Source organism: Saimiri boliviensis, chromosome 7 (assembly GCF_048565385.1).
Source record: "Saimiri boliviensis isolate mSaiBol1 chromosome 7, mSaiBol1.pri, whole genome shotgun sequence".
Lineage (NCBI taxonomy): Eukaryota > Metazoa > Chordata > Mammalia > Primates > Cebidae > Saimiri > Saimiri boliviensis.
Window position 1 is genome coordinate 28,341,108 of NC_133455.1, and position 19,060 is coordinate 28,360,167.

The window sequence follows — 19,060 nt, forward strand, 5'->3', positions numbered from 1 at the left end:
CCCGACACCCTCCAACAGTCCTGGGTATGTGGTATTCCCCTCCCTGTGTCCATGTGTTCTCATTGTTCAGCACCCACTTATGAGTGATAACATGCATTTGGTTTTCTGTTCTTGTGTTAGTTTGCCGAGAATGATGGTTTCCAGCTTCATCCATGTCCCTGCAGAGGACATGAATTCAACCTATTTTATGGCTGCATAGTATTCCATGGCCTATTGGTGCCACATTTTCTTTAACCAGTCTATGGGCATTTGGGTTGGTTCCAAGCATTTACTATTGTGAACAGTGCTGCAGTAAACATACATAGGCATGTGTCTTTATAACAGAACAACTTATAATTCTTTGGGTATATACCCAGTAATGGGATTGCTGGGTCAAATGGTATTTCTAGTTCTAGATCCTTGAGGATTGCCACACTATCTTCCACAATGATTGAGCTAATTTACACTCCTACCAACAGTGTAAAAGTGTTCCTATTTCTTCACATCCTCTCCAGCACCTGTTGTTTCCTGACTTTTTAATGATCGTCATTCTAACTGATATGAGACGATACCTCATTGTGGTTTTGATTTGCATTTATCTAATAACCAGTGATGATGAGCTTTTTCTCATGTTTGTTGGCTGCATAAATGTCTCCTTTTGAGAAGTGTCTATTCATATCCTTTGCCCACTTTTTGATAGGGTTGTTTTTCTCCTGTAAATTTGTTTAAGTTCTTTGTAGATTCTGGATATTTGCCCTTTGACAGGTGGGTAGACTGCAAAATTTTTCTCCCATTCTGTAGGTTCCCTGTTCACTCTGAAGATAGTTTCTTTTGCTGTGCAGAAGCTCTTTAGTTTAATCAGATCCCATTTGTCTATTTTGGCTTTTGTTGCCATTGCTTTTAGTGTTTTAGTCGTGAAGACCTTGCCAATGCCTATGTCCTGAATGGTCTTGCCTAGGTTTTCTTCTAGGGCTTTTATGGTTTAGGTCTTACATTTAAATCTTTAATCCATCTTGAGTTAATTTTTGTGTAAGGTTTAAGGAAGGGATCCAGTTTCAGCTTTCTGCATATGGCTGGCCAGTTTTCCCAACCATTTATTAAATAGGGAATCCTTGCTCCATTGCTTGATTTTGTCAGGTTTGTCAAAGATCAGATGGTGGTAGGTGTGTGGTGTTATTTCTGAAGCCTCTGTTCTGTTCCATTGGTCTGTAGATCCGTTTTGGTGCCAGTACCGTTCTGTTTTTGTTACTGCAACCTTGTAGTATAGTTTGAAGTCTGGTAGCATGATGCCTCCAGGTTCCTCCCCGCCTTAGAATTCTCTTGACTATGCTGGCTCTTTTTTGATTCCATATGAAAAGGTGGTTTTTTTCCAATTCTGTGAAAAAAATCAATGGCAGTTTGATGGGGCTAGCATTGAATCTATAGATTATTTTGGGCAGTATGGCCATTTTCATGATACTGATTGTAAACATGAGCATGGAATTTTTTTCCATCTGTTTGTGTCCTCTTGTATTTCCTTGAGCAGTGGTTTGTAGTTCTCCTTGAAGAGGTCCTTTACATCCCTTGTTAGTTGTATTCCTAGGTTTTCTCTTTGTAGCAATTGTGAATGGGTGTTCATTCATGATTTGGCTGTGTTTGTCTGTTATTGGTATATAGGAATGCTTGTGATTTTTGCACATTGATTTTGTAGCCTGAGACTTTGCTGAAGTTGCTTATCAGCTTAAGGAGATTTTGAGCTGAGACAATAGGGTCTTCTAAATATACAATCATGTCATCTGCAAATAAAGACAATTTGACTTCCTCTTTTCCTAACTGAATACGCTTTATTTCTTCTTCTTGCCTGATTGCCTTGGCCACAACTTCCAATAATATGTTGAATAGGAGTGGTAAGAGAGGGCATTCTTGCCTTGAGCTGGTTTTCAAAGGGAATGCTTCCAGTTTTTGCCCATTCAGTATGATATTGGCTGTGGGTTTGTCATAAATAGCTCTTAATATTTTCAGATATGTTCCATCAATACCTAGTTTATTGAGCATTTTTAGCCTGAAGGGTTGTTGAATTTTGTCAAAGGCTTTCTCTGCATCTATTGAGATAATCATGTGGTTTTTGACTTTGGTTCTGTTTATGTGATGGATCACGTTTATTGATTTGCATATGTTGAACCAGCCTTGCATCCCAGGGATGAAGCTGACTTGATTGTGATGGGTAAGCTTCTTGATGTGCTGTTGGATTCAGTTTGCCAGTATTTTATAGAGGATTTTCACATCCATGTCATCAGGGATATTGACCTGAAATTTTCCTTTTTTGTTGTCTCTGCCAGGTTTTGGAATCAGGATGAGTTGGTCTCATAAAATGAGTTAGAGAGGATTCCCTCTTTTTCTGTTTTTTTGGAATAGTTTCAGAAGGAATGATACCAGCTCCTTTTTATAGCTCTGGTAGAATTTGGCTGTGAAACTATCTGGTCCTGAACTTTTTTTGGCTGGGAGTCTATTAATTGCTGCCTCAATTTCAGACCTTGTTATTGGTCTATTCAGGAATTCAGCTTCTTCCTGGTATAGGCTTGGGAGGGTGTAAGTGTCCAAGAATTTATCCATTTCTTCTAGATTTTCTGTTTTATTTTCATAAAGATGTTTTTTGTATTCTCTGATGGTAGTTTGTGTTTCTGTGGGATTGGTGATAATATTACCTTTATCATTTTTTATTGCGTTTATTTGATTCTTCTCTCTATTCTTCTTTATTCATCTGGCTAGTAGTCTATTTTGTTGATCTTTTCAAAAAAACAGCCCTTAGAGTCTTTGATTTTTTTGAAGGGTTTTTTGTGTCTCTATCTCCTTCAGTTCTGCTTTGATCTTGGTTATTTCTTGTCTTCTGCTGGCTTTTGAATTTGTTTGTTCTTGCTTCTCTAGTTCTTTTAATTGTGACATTAGCGTGTTGATTTTAGACCTTTCCTGCTTTCTCTGTTGTGCATTTAGTTCTATAAATTTCTCTCTATACATTGCTTTAAATGTGTCCCAGAGATTCTGGTATGTTGTGTCTTTGTTCTCATTGGTTTCAAAGAACGTCTTTATTTCCGCTTTCATTTTGTTATTTATCCAGTAGTCATTTAGGAGCAGATTGTTCAGTTTCCATGTAGCTGTGTGGTTCTGAGTGAGTTTCTTAATCTTGAGTTCTAATTTGAATGCACTGTGGTCTGAGAGACTGTTTGTTATGATTTCCATTCTTTTGCATTTGCTGAGGAGTGTTTTACCTCCAATTACGTGATCAGTTTTAGAATAAGTGCAATGTGGTGCTGAGAAGAATGTATATTCTGTTGATTTGAAGTGAAGGGTTCTGTAGATGTCTATTAGGTCCACTTGGTCCAGAGCTGAGTTCAAGTCCTGGATAGCCTTGTTAATTTTCTGTTTTATTGATCTAATATTGACAGTGGGGTGTAAAGTCTTCCAACTATTATTGTGTGGTAGTCTAAGTCTCTCTGTAGGGGTCTAAGAACTTGCTTTATGAATCTGGGTGCACCTGCATTGGGTGCATATATATTTTGGATAGTCAGCTCTTCTTGTTGCATTGATCCCTTTACAATTATGTAATGCCCTCCTTTGTCTCTTTTGATATTTGATGGTCTAAAGTGTGTTTTATCAGAGATTAGGATTGCAACCCCTGCTTTTTTTTTTTTTTTTTTTAACTTTCCATTTGCTTGGTATATCTTTCTCCATCCCTTTATTTTGAGCTCACATGTCTTTGCATGTGAGGTGGGTCTCCTGGATACAGCACACCAATGGGCCTTGACTCTTTATCCGATTTGCCATTCTGTGTCTTTTCATTGGGGCATTTAGCCCATTTACATTTAAGGTTAATATTGTTATGTGTGAATTTCATCCTGCCATTTTGATGCTAGCTGGTTGTTTTGCCCATTAGTTGACACAGTTTCTTCATTGTGTCAGTGGTCTTTACCATTTAGTATGTTTTTGGAGTGGATGGTACTGGTTGTTACTTTCTATGTTTAGTGCTTCCTTCAGGAACTCATGTATGGCAGGCCTGGTGGTGACAAAAATCTCTCAGCATTTGCTTTTCTGTAAAGGATTTTATTTCTCCTTTGCTTATGAAGCCTAGTTTGGCTGGATATGAAATTCTGTGTTGAAAATTCTTTTTAAGAATGTTGAATATTAGTCACCCACTCTCTTCTGGCTTGTAGGGTTTCTGCCAAGAGATCCGCTGTTAGTCTGATGGGCTTTCCTTTTTGGGTAGCCTGACCTTTTTCTCTGGCTGGCCTTGGCACTTTTTTCTTCATTTCAGCCTTGGTGAATCTGATAATTATGTGTCTTGGGGTTGCTCTTCTCAAAGAGTATCTTTGTAGTGTTCTATATAGTTCCTGAATTGGAATGTTGGTCTACCTTGCTAGATTGGGGAAGTTCTCCTGGATAATATTCTGAAGAGTGTTTTCCAACTTGATTTCGTTCTCCCCTTCACTTTCAGATACATTGATCAAATGTAGATTTGGTCTTTTCACAGAATCCCATATTTCTTGGAGGCTTTGTTCATTTCTTTTCACTCTTTTTTTCTCTAATCTTGTCTTCTCACTTTGTTTCATTGAGTTTATCTTCAGTTTCTCATATCCTTTCTTCCGTTTGATTGATTCAGCTACTGAAACTTGTGTATGCTTCACGAAGTTCTCGTGCTGTGTTTTTCAGCTCCATCAGGTCGTCTATGTTCCTCTCTAAACTGATTATTCTAGTTAGCATTTTGTCTAACCTTTTTTCAAAGTTCTTAGCTTCCTTACATTGGGTTAGAACATGCTCCTTTAGAAGTTTGTTATTACCCACCTTCTGAAGTCTACTTCTGTCAGTTCATCAAGCTCATTCTTTATCTGGTTTTGTTCCCTTGCTGGTGAGGAGCTGTGATCCCTTAAAGGAGAAGAGACATTCTGGTTTTTGGAGGTTTCAGTCTTTTTGTGCTGATTTCTTCCCGTCTTCGTGGATTTATCTTCTATTGGTCTTTGAGGTCGGTGACCTTTGGATGGGGTCTCTGACTGGACATCCTTTTTGTTGATGTTAAAACTATTGCTTTCTGTTAGTTTTCCTTCTAACAGTCAGACCCTTCTGCTGCAGGTCTGCTGGAGTTTGCTAGAAGTCCACCCCAGACCCTGCTTGCCTGGGAATCATCAGCGGAGACTGCAGGAGAGCAAAGATTGCTGCCTGTTCCTTCTTCTGGTAGCTCCATGCCAGAAGGGTACCGGCCAGATGCCAGTCAGTGCTGTCCTGTATGAGGTGTCTGTCAGTCCCTACTGGGAAATGTCTCCCAGTCAGGATACACGGGGGTCACGGAGCCACTTGAGGAAGCAGTCTGTTCCTTATCAGAGCTTGAACACTGTATTGGAAGATCCACTGCTCTCTTCAGAGCTGCTTGGCAGGGACATTTGTGTTTGCTGAAGCTGTACCCACTGCTGCCTTTTCCCAGGTGTTCTGTCCCAGGAAGGTGGGGGCTTTATTTATAAGTCCCTGATGGGCTGCTGCCATTTTTCAGAGATGCTCTCCCCAGTGAGGACATCTAGTAAGACAGCGCCTGCAGGTGCTGAGCTGTGTTGGGTTCCACTCAGCTCAGATTTCCTGGCAGCTTTGCTTACAGTGTGAGGTTAAACTGCCTACCCAAGCCTCAGCAATGGCAGATGCTCCTCCCTGCATTGAGCTCGTGCCTTCTGGAGCCTCAGCAATGATGAATGCCCCTCCCTACACCAAGCTCAAATGACCCAGGTCAAGCACAGACTGCTGTGCTGGCTGCAAGAATTTCAAGTCAGTGGATCTTAGCTTGCTAGTCTCTGTGGGGGTGGGACATGCCAAGCTAGACCACTTGGCTACCTGGCTTCAGTTCCATTTCCAGGGGAGTGAATGGCTTTGTCTCACTGGCATTCAGGGACCGCTGGAGTAGGAAAAAAGAAAACTGCTGCAGCTAGCTCAGTTTCTGCCCAAACAGCCACCCAGTTTTGTGGTGGAAACCCAGGGCCCTGGTGGTTGTGCAGGTACCAGAGGGAATCTCCTGGTCTGCAGGTTGTAAAGACCATAGGAAAGGCTCAGTATCTGGGCCAGAGTGCAGGAAACAGTCCCTAATGGCTTCCCTTGGCCAGGAGCGGGAGTTCCCTGGCCCCTTCGGCTTCCTGGATGGGGCAATGCCCCACCCTGCTTTGGCTCACCCTCCTTGGGCTGCACCCACTGTCCAACCAGTCCTAATGAGATGAACCAGGTACCTTAGTTGGAAATGTGGAAATCACCTGCTTTCTGCATCAATATCACTGGGAGCTGCATAGTGGAGCTGTGCCTATGCAGCCATCTTCCTTTTATTTATTTATTTTTTTTTTTGAGACGTAATCTTGCCCTGTCATTCAGGCTGGAGTACAGTGCCTCCTGGACTCAAGGGATCCTCCCACCTCAACCTGAGTAGCTGGGACTATAAGTGGCTAATTTTTACAATTTTTGTAGAGGTAAGTTTCACTTTGTTGCCCAAGCTGGTCTCAAACTCCTGGGCTCAAGCAATCCACCTGCCTTGGCCTTCTATTGTGCTGGGATTAGAGGCATGAGCCACCACACCTGACAGAGTAGCTTTCATATATTTTGACCACAGCACTCATAAGAAATACGTTTATTCTAAAACATATGCACACATAGATAAATGTGTTAATTCTTGGCTAAAACAGAAGTTTTATGAAATACCCTTAGTGTGTGTTATACATGCTACTTTCTATTCTAGTCCATTCTACTCTATTTCAGTTTTTTAAAAGCCAGTTGTGTCTGGCTTTTAAAAGTCAGTTGGGAGGCTGAGGTGGGTGAATCATCTGAGGTCAGGAGTTCAAGACCAGCTTGCCCAACATGGTGAAAACCGAACCTCTACAAAAAAAAAAAAAAATTAGCCAGGCATGTTGGTACACACCTGTAGTCCTAGCTATTTGGGAGGCTGAGGCACAAGAATCACTTTAACCAAATAAATGGAGGTTGCAGTGAGTTGAGATTATGCCACTGCACTCCAGCATGGACAACAGAACGAGACTCTGTTTAAAAAAAACAACAAAAAAAAAACCACCTACTTATATTTATATGTATATATACATATAGATTTAAATGTATGTCTTGTGTGTGTGTGTGTGTGTGTGTGTGTGTAAAATGCTAGCTACTAATAGTCCTCCAGAGCTCCTTTAGCTATTTATTTCATTATTGCCATATTTTGTTTGGATTGCTAATTTTGCTTTATCAACTTGAGAAATTAATGTTGGCTTCTAATTGAGGTAGACAAGGATTTTGCCACCTTGCCCTGTGTTTTATTTCCCCACCTTCCATCCTCCTAGTGTAGTAATGCCTAATCGTTTTTTTAAATAAATGAATATGGTTTTATGACTATGACTTATAAATGTCATTTCTGACAGAGCCAGCTAGTATATTCTATTTTCTTTCTGTTTATCTCTTTTTAATTTTCTTCTGGAGATAATTACCATATTTTTCCACTTGCATAGTTTACTACAGTTTTGAATTTTTTATTTTTTATTTTTTGAGACAGAGCCTTGCTCTGTCACCCAGGCTGGAGTGCAGTGGTGTGATCTCGGCTCACTGCAACCTCCACCTTCTGGATTCAAGTGATTCTTCTGCCTCAGCCTCCTTGGCTTGGGATTACAGGTATGCACCACCACACCAGGCTAATTTTTGTATTTTTAGTAGAGATAGGATTTCACCATGTTGGCCAGGCCGGTTTCAAACTCCTAACCTCAAGTGATCCACCCTCCTTGGCCTCCCAAAGTGCCCGGCCTGAATTTTTTAACTTTTTTGCAAGCGCTCCAATAGCTGTCACATGCCTGCAGTTAGTGTTTTGCCCCTCAGAAGTTTATCATCAATAATTTGCCCACTTGCCTTTATCGTGGAGACCTCGTTTCCAGAGCCCTTCACCCTCCGGCGCAGGCCTTGGTGCCCCGGCCCACTGCACAGCCATCATCATGGAACCTTCTCTCACTGCTCTTTATGTTGGCTCTTCCATTTTCTGGATCCCATTTCTCTCCCTCGGATCATGCCCTCATTTTGCTTCAACACGTTTTCAAGAAAGTTCTAAAGAAAGAGAACACGGGAGAAATATTTTCGGAGTGCATGCACGTCTTAAAAGGCCTTTCATTACTCTCAACACTTCATTGATAAATTGGGCACAGATGTATATACTGGAATTATTTCCCTCTCAGGATTTTGAAGATGTTACTGCTTGTCTCCTAGTCTTGCTGTTGAAAAAAATGAGATTCTTATTTCTTCATAATTTGTTTTTTAAAAATCATAGCAAATCTTTTTTTAAGTTCTTCCAATGTGCCAAGCACTGTTCTAACCATTCTGCATTATTTAACGTTCACATCACATCTCTAACGTGAACCGGGAGGAGACTGACACATGGAGAGGTTAAGTAACATGCAAGCAGGGGTGGGTTGTTGACTGGATGCTTTGCTATTAAAGGACGGGGGACTGGCCATTTAACTGGGGGCCTCCAAATGTGAACATCTACTCTCCTCTCTGGGGGTCATCCTCCTGCCTGCCCCTGTTCTCAGAACAAAATACATGTCTGGAGGAATCCTCGGGTTAGGTATGCAGACTCTCAGTTACCCCTCATTCTCAGCCAGAACCTCACAGTTTCTAGTGTCCGGGAGTCCTGAGTCTCTACCACTCAGTTTCTCCAGCAAACATGCTTCTGTTTTCCTACATGGAGAGGAAAGTTTGCCAAAAAGATGAACGTGGAGCTAGCTCTACTCACAGACATGTAAGTCATCTTTTGGCCTTAGGCCTGCCTTCAGCCTCAGCACCATCTGATACTTCCAAGGACAAACCTTTTGTGGATTCTGCAGGATATACTGACTTCCTTTCTTACATGTCCCTCTCAGTTCTAAGTTGTAGCTCATAATGGTCAGTGAGTTACCATTACCCCAGCTGTTTACATTTTTTTAAATTATGAAATATAAACATACAGGAATAGGAAATAAGATAACCATGTATTTACCACTCAGCTTTATCAACTATCTGAAGCAAATATTTCAAAATTATAAAAATGCATCATATATATGGTTGGTAACTCCTGTATGTCCCTTCTCGAGCTCATTTCATCCCCTCCCTAACAGTTATCAGCATTCTAAATTGGCATCTTTTCTCACCATTATACTGTACTGTTTACTGTTGCTACAAATGTATACATCTATCAATAAGTTTTATATTTATAAACTTTATTAAAAATATGCATAGTCTTCTGCTTTTTTCATTCAACTGCGCTTTTGAGATTTATATAGTTCATTTTCACTTATGTTAGCCTTATATAGTGTTCAGTTGTGTGACTTAACGATGAATTTCACCATTCTGTGTCAATAGAATCAGTTTTTTGCTCTTACAACAGACATGCAGTGAATATTCTTGCACATTCCTCAGTATGCTTGTATAAAAATTTCTCTGCACAGTTTCCGTAAGTACACCAAAATACTGGTCTTCTCAGTTCTTGGAGTAGCAACAAGGAGACCTAGAGTCAGAAGAACCCCTAAGCTAGTATCCTTTAGCCATGAACAGTTTTATCACTTTTTCCCCCAGTGGTACAAGAAAATAATCATTATTTCTATGTAGGATTGCTGAATTAAGGAGATACACATCTTCACATATAATAGATAATACCAATTTGTTCTCCAAAGTAGTCATACCAGCTTATGCTCTTATCAATGTAGAGTTCTTTTTTTTTTTTTTTTTTTTTTAACTGACACAAGATACTGTAGTGATGGTTAAGAACATGGGCTTATTTCTTAATGACTACTGGATAAATAATGAAAGGCAGAAATAAATATGTTCTTTGAAACCAATGAGAATGAAGACATAATGTACCAGAATCTCTGGAACACATTTAAAGCAGTGTGTAAAGGGAAATTTATAGCACTAAATGCCCACAAGAGAAAGGAGGAAAGATCTAAAATCAACATCCTAGCATCACAATTAAAAGAACTAGAGGAGCAAGAACAAAAAAATTCAAAAGCCAGCAGAAGACAAGAAATAACTAAGATCAGAGCAGAACTGAAAGAGATAAAGACACAAAAAGCCCTTCAAAAAATCAATGAGTCCAGGAGCTGGTTTTTTGAAAAAATCAACAAAATAGCTAGATTGCTAGCCAAACTAATAAATTTGAAAAGAGAGAAGAATCAACTAGATGCAATAAAAAATGATAAAGGGGATATCACCACCAATCCCACAGAAATACAAACTACCATCAGATAATACTATAAATACTTCTATGCAAATAAAACAGAAAATCTAGAAGAAATGGATAAATTCCTAGACACTTACACCCTCTCAAGACTAAACCAGGAAGAAGTTGAATCCCTGAATAGACAAATTAGCAGGTCTAAAATTGAGGCAACAATTAATAGCCTACCAACCAAAAAAAGTAGAGGACCAGACAGGTTCACAGCTGAATTCCACCAGAGGTACAAAGAGGAGCTAGTACCATCCCTTCTAAAACTATTCCAAATAATAGAAAAAGAGGGAGTCCTCCCTAACTCACTTTATGAGACCAACATCAATACCAAAACCTGGCAGAGACACAACTAAAAAAGAAAATTTCAGGTCAATATCCCTGATGAACACTGATGTGAAAATCCTCAATAAAATACTGGCAAACTGAATCCAACAGCACATCAAAAAGCTTATTCATCATGATCAAGTCAGCTTCATCCCTGGGATGCAAGGCTGGCTCAACATATGCAAATCAATAAATGTAATCCATCACATAAACAGAACCAAAGTCAAAAACCACATGATTATCTCAATAGATGCAGAGAAGGCCTTCGACAAAATTTAACAGCCCTTTATGCTAAAAGCTCTCAATAAACTAGATATTGATGGAACGTATCTCAAAGTAATAAGAGCTATTTATGACAAGCCCACAGCCAGTATCATACTGAATGGGCAAAAACTGGAAGCATTCCCTTTGAAAACCGGCACAAGGCAAGGATGCCCTCTCTCACCACTCCTATTCAACATAGTATTGGAAGTTGTGGCCAAGGCAGTCAGGCAAGAAGAAGAAATAAAGGGTATTCAGTTAGGAAAAGAGGAAGTCAAATTGTCTCTATTTGCGGATGACATGATTGTATATTTAGAAGACCCCATTGTCTCAGCTCAAAATCTCCTTAAGCTGATAAGCAACTTCAGCAAAGTCTCAGGCTACAAAATCAATGTGCAAAAATCACAAGCATTCCTATATACCAGTAACAGACAAACAGAGCCAAATCATGCATGAACTCCCATTCACAATTGCTACAAAGAGAATTAAATACCTAGGAATACTACTAACAAGGGATGAAAAGAACCTTTTCAAGGAGAACTACAAACCACTGCTCAAGGAAATAAGAGAGGACCCAAACAAATGGAAAATACAGGCTCATGGTTAGGAAGAATCTATATTGTGATTCTAACCATACTTCCCAAAGTAATTTATAGATTCAATGCTATCCCCATCAAGCTACCATCGACTTTCTTCACAGAATTGAAAAACAAACAAACAAACAAACAAACACCTTAAATTTCATATGGAACTAAAAAAGAGCCCACACGGCCATGACCATCCTAAGCCAAAAAAAAAAAAAAAAAAAAAAGCAGGAGGCATCACCTACGTGACTTCAAATTATACTACAAGGTTACAGTAATCAAAACATTATGGTATTGGTACTAAAACAGAGATATAGGCCAATGGAACAGAACTGAGGCCTCAGAAATAATGCCATACATCTACAACCATCTGATCTTTGACAAAACTGACAAAAACAAGCCCTGGGGAAGGGATTCCCTATTAATAAATGGTATTGGGGAAACTGGCTAGCCATATGCAGAAAGCTGAAATTGGATCCCTTCCTTACACCTTAGACAAAAATCAACTCAAGATGGATTAAAGATTTAAATGTAAGACCTAAAACTATAAAAACCCTAGAAGAAAATGTAGGCAATATCATTCAGGACCCAGGCATGGGCAAGGACTTCATGACTAAAACACCAAAAGTAATGGCAACAAAAGCCAAAATTGACAAATGGGATCTAATTAAATTAAAGAACTTCTGCACAGCAAAAGAAACTATTGTAAGAGTGAACAGGGAACCTATAGAATGGGTGAAAATTTTTGCAATCTACACATCTGACAAAGGGCTAGTATCCAGAATCTATGAAGAACTTAAATTTACAAGAAAAAAACAACCCCATCAAAAAGTGGGTGAAGGATATGAACAGACTCTTCTCAAAAAGAGACATTTATGTATTCAACAACATATGAAAAAAAGCTCACCATCACTGGTCATTAGAGAAAGGCAAATCAAAACCACAATGAGATACCATCTCATGTCAGTTCATTTAAAAAGTCAGAAGACAACAGATGCTGGAGAGGATGTGGAGAAACAGGAACACTTTTACTCTGTTGCTGAGAGTGTAAATTAGCTCAATCATTGTGGAAGACGGTGTGGCAATTCCTCAAGGATCTAGAACTAGAAATACCATTTGACCCAGCAATCTCATTACTGGATATATACCCAAAGGATTATAAATCATTCTGTTATAAAGACACATCTGCACTTATGTTTATTGCAGCACTTTTCACAATAGCAAAGACTTGGAACCAACTCAGATGCTCATCAGTGATAGACTGGATAAAGAAAATGTGGCACATATACACCATGGAATACTATGCAGCTATAAAAAAGGATGAATCATGTCCTTTGCAGGGACATAGATAAAGCTAGAAACCAGCATTCTCAGCAAACTATCACAGGAACAGAAAACCAAACACTGCATGTTCTCACTCCTAAGTGGGAGCTGAACAATGAGAACACATGGACACAGGAAGGGGAACATCACACACTGGGGCCTGTCAGGCAGTGTGGGACAAGGAGACGGATAACATTAGGAGAAATACCTAATGTAGATGACAGGGTGATGGATGCAGCAAACCACCATGGCATGTGTATAACTATGTAACAAACCTGTACGTTCTGCATATGTACGCCAGAACTTAAAGTATAATAATAATATAAAAGAGAACATGGGCTTTAGCGTTAGACGTTAGACTCTGAGTTTGAAACTGACTCCACTTGCAAGCTCTGTGATCATGGACAGGTTTCTTGGACTTTGCCTTAGGTTTTCCTTTAGTGTCAGAGGATTAGTGGACCATATGCTCTCTGTGACAACTCCATGGCCACTTAACCTCTCCGACTCAGTTTCTGCAAGTGAACATTAGGAATAGTAAACCTGCCTACTTCCTGAGAATGTAGCAAGGATTAAATAATTGACTAAATAGGCAATAAGTAAACAGTGGGCTGAGTTGTGTTGCAATAAAACTAGATTTACAAGTTTGCCACCCTGCTCCAGAAAAATCTCTTATTCAGTGCAGATATTATACAAGACATTACTAAATGTTTGTATCGTATAACATATAAATGTATGTATAGAAGTATATATTTAACACATTAATATGTAAACATGCATTATATAATATAAATTTATTCATTTATTTTTCTTGCTAGTCCCAGAGAAATTAGCTACCCTCATTCTTTTAATAACTAATGTTTCCTCCTGTATGCATTACTTATTCTATCAGCAAATTTACTTATTAAACCTCTATATACTTCAGTAATTTAGAGCCAATTTGTTTACCTTCTGCTTTTGGTCTTTTCTTCTTTAACCTAACTCTCTACTTTGCGAAGCAACGTATTATAGACCCAGCGTCTCCTGACATGATAACCTTTGTCTTAAGTTCACATCTCCCACCCTCCTTGCCCAGGACAAATAATTCTTATTCTCATAGGAATCTCCTGTATGACACTGTCTGCAGCTGATTTGCATTCCATCAATCAGATGTTATCTACTTTTTAAATTAGTGACTTTGCTAGGTACTCAAGATGCAGATATGAACCAGTTTCTCTGAAAATAGGGCATCCAAAACAGAGGCTAGATGTGGCCTGGCTCTCTGGGGGGTCCCATGGGGTGACTCTGTCTCTTCGTCTGTGCATCATGCTTCTAATGATGGAACTTGACATCATGCTGCCTTTTTGCCTTTTCTTTCATCCCCCTAAACCAAGGCTCTTATTATTTCAAGAAGTTTAGCAGATATTAGGCCCCACATTTTCTTCAAATGATAACAGCTAGGCTCAGAGTGGTAAGAAACTTACCCAAAGGCAGAGCTGAGAATCAAATCCAGATTTTATAACTTCCAAGTCCAGAATTCTTTCTAATGTTTCAGGCTGCCTTCATACCCAAAACAGACTGCCTGGTCCAACTTTATATGATTCTAAAACAGTCTCTACCAATCAAACACTAATGAAGAACTGACCACATGCAAAGACAATGGGGCTTAAAGTACAACCTCTGACAGATGTCCGAAGACTTGTAAAGTTCATATGCCTTTGGAATAAGCACATGTCTCCTTATGTTTGACAGGCCACTCTCCTTCCTGGTAAAGGTGTTAGAGCTAAAGTGGTAACACACAGCACTTTGGGTCCCAAGGCAAATGCCTCACCCCCATGGCCTACTTGCTAGGTTAGTGGAAGCTCTCTTGGCCTAGACTCTAGACCTGGGCCACTTCCTTCTGCACGTACTAGGTGTTCCCAATACGTGAGGGGCCACAAATAGAATAATAATACTGTTAACATAGACTAGTAACAGACATTTATTGAAAGTTTATTGTGTGTCAGGCACTCAATTATTTAGTATATTATTTAATCCTCACAACATTCTTACGAGGTAGGTACCATTCTAATGTTCATTTGGATAAATAGAGTTAGAAAGTTGAGCAACTTGCCTACGATCAGCTAGCGGACAATAGAAAAGTGCTTGTAACCACTGTGCTGGCCTTGCCAACTTGTCCAAAACCAGTGGGCATTATCCTTTCCAGTCCCAAATTTCTTTTACTGCTTCAGGGATATGAAAATTAGAAAATCCTCCTACTCTAGGTGGATCAAAGAAAAAACCGTTTATCTTGTCCCAAAATTCAAAGCATCACAAAAGCCTTTATGTTTCTGATACTCCAGAAAATATTTATACGTGGCACCTTCATGTTTTAGTCCTTTAAAATATTTCCATTTTATATATATATAAAACTAGATGAGTCATTTCTAAATGTATTTACCTTCTAGTTATTGATCTTACTACTGCACTGAAATTTTCCTTGACAAGTCACAAATGGCCTTATAATTAGTAAATGAACGATTAGTTTTCTATGTTTATTTGACATACGTGCATCAGGAGACTGTTAAATAATTCCCGATCTTAATTTTTATTTCCTTCTTCATAATGTCTTCCTTTTTCACAGGTTTATCACATAGAAAAATAGTCTTTTGGAAACTGTACAATGCTATTAAAATATAAGAATTATTGCAGCTAGTGGGAGGCTAGAATAAAATGAGATCTATGTGAAAAGTTGAAGAATTTTAGTACCTGTAAACACACATGCTGTTTTTTTCTCATGAAATGAAAATACTCTTGTCAATTAAATATTTCTTCTCTTCAAGCATGATTTTTGACTTAGACCCCTGCTGTTCCTTCCAGAAGCCAGTGGTTTAGGCTTGTGGCCATGTTTCATGAGCTAGGAATGTCCAGGCAGCAGGAGTAATCTCTGGTGTTCTCTTCTAGGTATTTACCTTGCTGTGGATTGCTGACTGGATGGTCCATCACTTCTGGAGGAAAGGAAAGGACCCAGACAGTTTCTCCATCCCCTACCTAACAGCATTGGGTGATCTGCTCGGGACAGCTCTGTTAGCCTTAAGTTTTCATTTTCTTTGGCTTATTGGAGATCGAGATGGAGATGTTGGAGACTAATAAATCCTACAAACTGTGTCAAGTTACCAAGCAAGAAGATACACTACAACCACTTACGGCTCTGTTTCAAAACTCTTAAATCAGTAGTTTGACTTTTGCCAGGGTAATCGTCAGTTGGCCCTGATCCAATTAAATGGCCTTAACTTTTTTTTTTTAAGGAATTTGTGTCAAAACCAGAATGAACAGTATTTGTGCTGCTTTTCATAGAATAAATGATAATTTGACATAGACATAGATATAAACTCCAGCTCTGAAATTAATTAGGAAAGAATATAGGATGTTTACAGTGAATAATTTTAAAACCATAAACACAGCAAATGTACTTTATTACTAAGTTTGTAATGCAGGATTAGAAGCAGAGCTCTTAGCCTTTGTGAGCTGTATCCCAGGCATACTATAAAATGAAGGGTGCCCAACCAAGCTTTGAATTGTTTTAACATTGCCCACCTCTATGCTAGCTGAGGATAAATTTACCAGTTGCTCCTATTTAAACTGACCTAAATATGTTTTGCTGCACATAAGATAAACTCACTTTTACCTCCATCTAAAATTACCCTGTGCCAATGCCAATTCAATTTCAGTTCTGCAAGTTCTTGTCAGGCTAATTGTTAAACATAGAGTGATCTCCAGAAATCTTTAATGAAAGCAGTGGGTCATTTTTTGATCATTGATTTGTTGGAAAAATGTTGATGTGTTTTAGAAAATGTAATCTTCAAAAACGGAAGATAACCTGAGATGCATTTGTAGAGACAAGATGGTGTGAGAAATTGTGTATGTGTATGTGGGTGTCTGTGTGTGTGTGTGTGTGTGTGTGAGTGTGTGTGAGAGAGAGAGAGAGAGAGAGAGAAAGAGAGAGAGACTTCTGATGAAGAACTAAATCTTGGATTGCTGATAGCAAAGATCATAGTGCTGTTAGAATATCAGCAATATAGAGTTTTCTTAAACATATTTTATTGATATGTTTTCGTCATTGTTCCAAAAATTTTGCTGCTGACCAGAATTTACTATTTGTTACCTATATTCTTTCTTTTCTTTCTTCTTCTTTTTTTTTTTTTTTTTGAGATGGAGTCTTGCTGTGTTGCCCAGGCTGGAATGCAGTGGTGCAATCTTGGCTCACTGCAACCTCCACCTCCTGGGTTCAAGTGATTCTCCTGCCTCAGCCTCCTGAGTAGCTGGGATTACAGGAATGTGCCACTGCGCCCAGCTAATTTGTTACCTACACTCTAATTAATCATTTCTTATTTTTTTAAAACTGTATTATTTAATATAATCAAGATAAGAAATTTAAAATGAGCAAGTGATTCATTTGCTTTTTTAAAGAAGCCTGTGACTTACCCTTTAAAAAAAAGAAGTTGGTCAATTACCTCAATTATTGTTCATGCTTAAACATATCCGTTTGTACAGGCTTATTTCTGCATGGGACCCTATCATATGTACTGTATTTCTCAAATATTTTTCTAAAACTCTGGCCTATATTCTAGACAGTTGACCAACACCGTATTCAATATGTAACCATTTTTAAAGCACATGTGGTTCATTTTTTAAAATTCAGTGCAATCTCTCAAGACCGTTAGATGTTTAATAATTTAAGCTGATAAGGGTATCAAATTGCATATTAACTTTGATCATCATGATTTAAGTTATACATTTGTGTTATTATATAAATACTAGGTTGTTTATAAGTACATTGGGAAAAGTATTCTTGTTAAGCTCTTTTAAATGAGGGGGCTGTGGTTTAGAGTTATATATTTTTGCTTATTTTTAAACTTAATTATTCCATTCTTCTGCCTTATAACAAAACTTTTAAGGCAGAGAACTGAACTAATTATAGAATTTCTCCTTTGGAGAGTTATAATGTCACATAGTGAACATTCTTATAAAAGAAAGAATAAGTTTAAATTGATGAATATTTAGCTGCAAAGATTTTTTACTTTAAAAATCCATGAATAATATCTTTGATTTTATTGTAAAGCATTTGTAAATTACTTATTTACATTTGGGCTGTATGATTCATAAACATTTACATTTCCCACTGATTTCTATTTTGATTTTTTTTAACAAGAAACATACAGCACAAGCTACATTTTTAAAGCATTAATCAACAACTTTAGTCTGTTGTATTACATATCCAGTGCACATTCAAATACATAATATTATTTAATACTCACAATAGTACCTGAAAAATATGTCAGATGGGTATTCCTATCTCTATTTTACAGCTGAGGAAACTGACATTCAGAGAACTTACATTTCTAAGGTTGTGCAGCTGCAAAATGACCAAATTGTGAAATCCCTAACCTCCAGGTTTTCATAATGCCAATGGCCTTTCTATGACACCTTTATGATCCTCCAAATGTACCAAGACTACCTAACTAACTAACTGAAAGGGAGCCAACTGGAAAAATAGGATCTTTAAAAGTGCAATAGAGTGTTACTACATCTTTTCGATTTCAGACGGAGAAACCTCCATTTATTATATCCTGATGGTGAGTATTACCAGCTCTAAATTATTCATATTTCTAAGACCAAGGAAAATACAGGTAAATGAAAATTTTGAAACAAAAAACAATGCCTTAATTCATAGAATCCATCATTGCTACCACCTGGCCCAGGTCTGGCCATTTGCCGTAAATGCTGGTAAATAAATGACTGATAGAGTTCTGTCTCGTTTCTCTTTTGCTACCCAACCTTGGTTAGAGCAACCAAATGTCTAAAAGGCATGTAATAGGAGAAAAAAAAAATTAGTCACCAATTCACTGATTATAAAAGGGATGTAGATTCCTTTAAGTTATTACTGACCTTTTGCAAGCCTTCCTGTAAGTATGCAACGGATAAAATGACTCATTTCATTTACCCACAACAATCATCTATCATCAGTCTTAAGTAATGTTAGTTCACTGTATTTATTTTTATGCAGCATTAAAACTTCTGCTTTCCAAACTTCCTCCTTTCACTAATTTATCAGCCACTTTATATATACACAGATAACTCTTTTAAAAACATTTTCCTTTCTTCCCACCATTTTTTTCTTTCAAAAATAAAGTTTCTTAGAACCTGATAAAATGTAAACTTACAGTAATATATCTTCTGGGAGATTTCAAAAAATTCCACATCATAGACTATCAATGATGTAGCCAAATAAAGACCATTTATAAAAATCTTTCAGTAATTAGGCTTCCTTGCCTTTTATCTATGGGATAGTGTACCCATTTATAATGGGCTTCTGCCATCTTCAAATTGTTGTAAGCTCAACTAA

The 19,060-nt window shown here is 38.2% G+C and overlaps 1 protein-coding gene across 6 annotated transcripts in view; it reads left to right on the forward strand.

Moving 5' to 3' along the window:
- SLC41A2 (solute carrier family 41 member 2) overlaps positions 1–18,744 on the forward strand; it is a 152,566-nt gene extending 133,822 nt beyond the window's left edge. For all 6 annotated transcript variants that reach the window (XM_039472029.2, XM_039472028.2, XM_039472025.2 and 3 more), the window contains exon 11: positions 15,619–18,744. In XM_039472029.2, the coding sequence (XP_039327963.1) occupies positions 15,619–15,804 (186 nt within the window). In that variant the 3' untranslated portion in view covers positions 15,805–18,744. The remainder of the gene's footprint in view (positions 1–15,618) is intronic.
- The last annotated feature ends 316 nt before the right edge of the window (positions 18,745–19,060 follow it).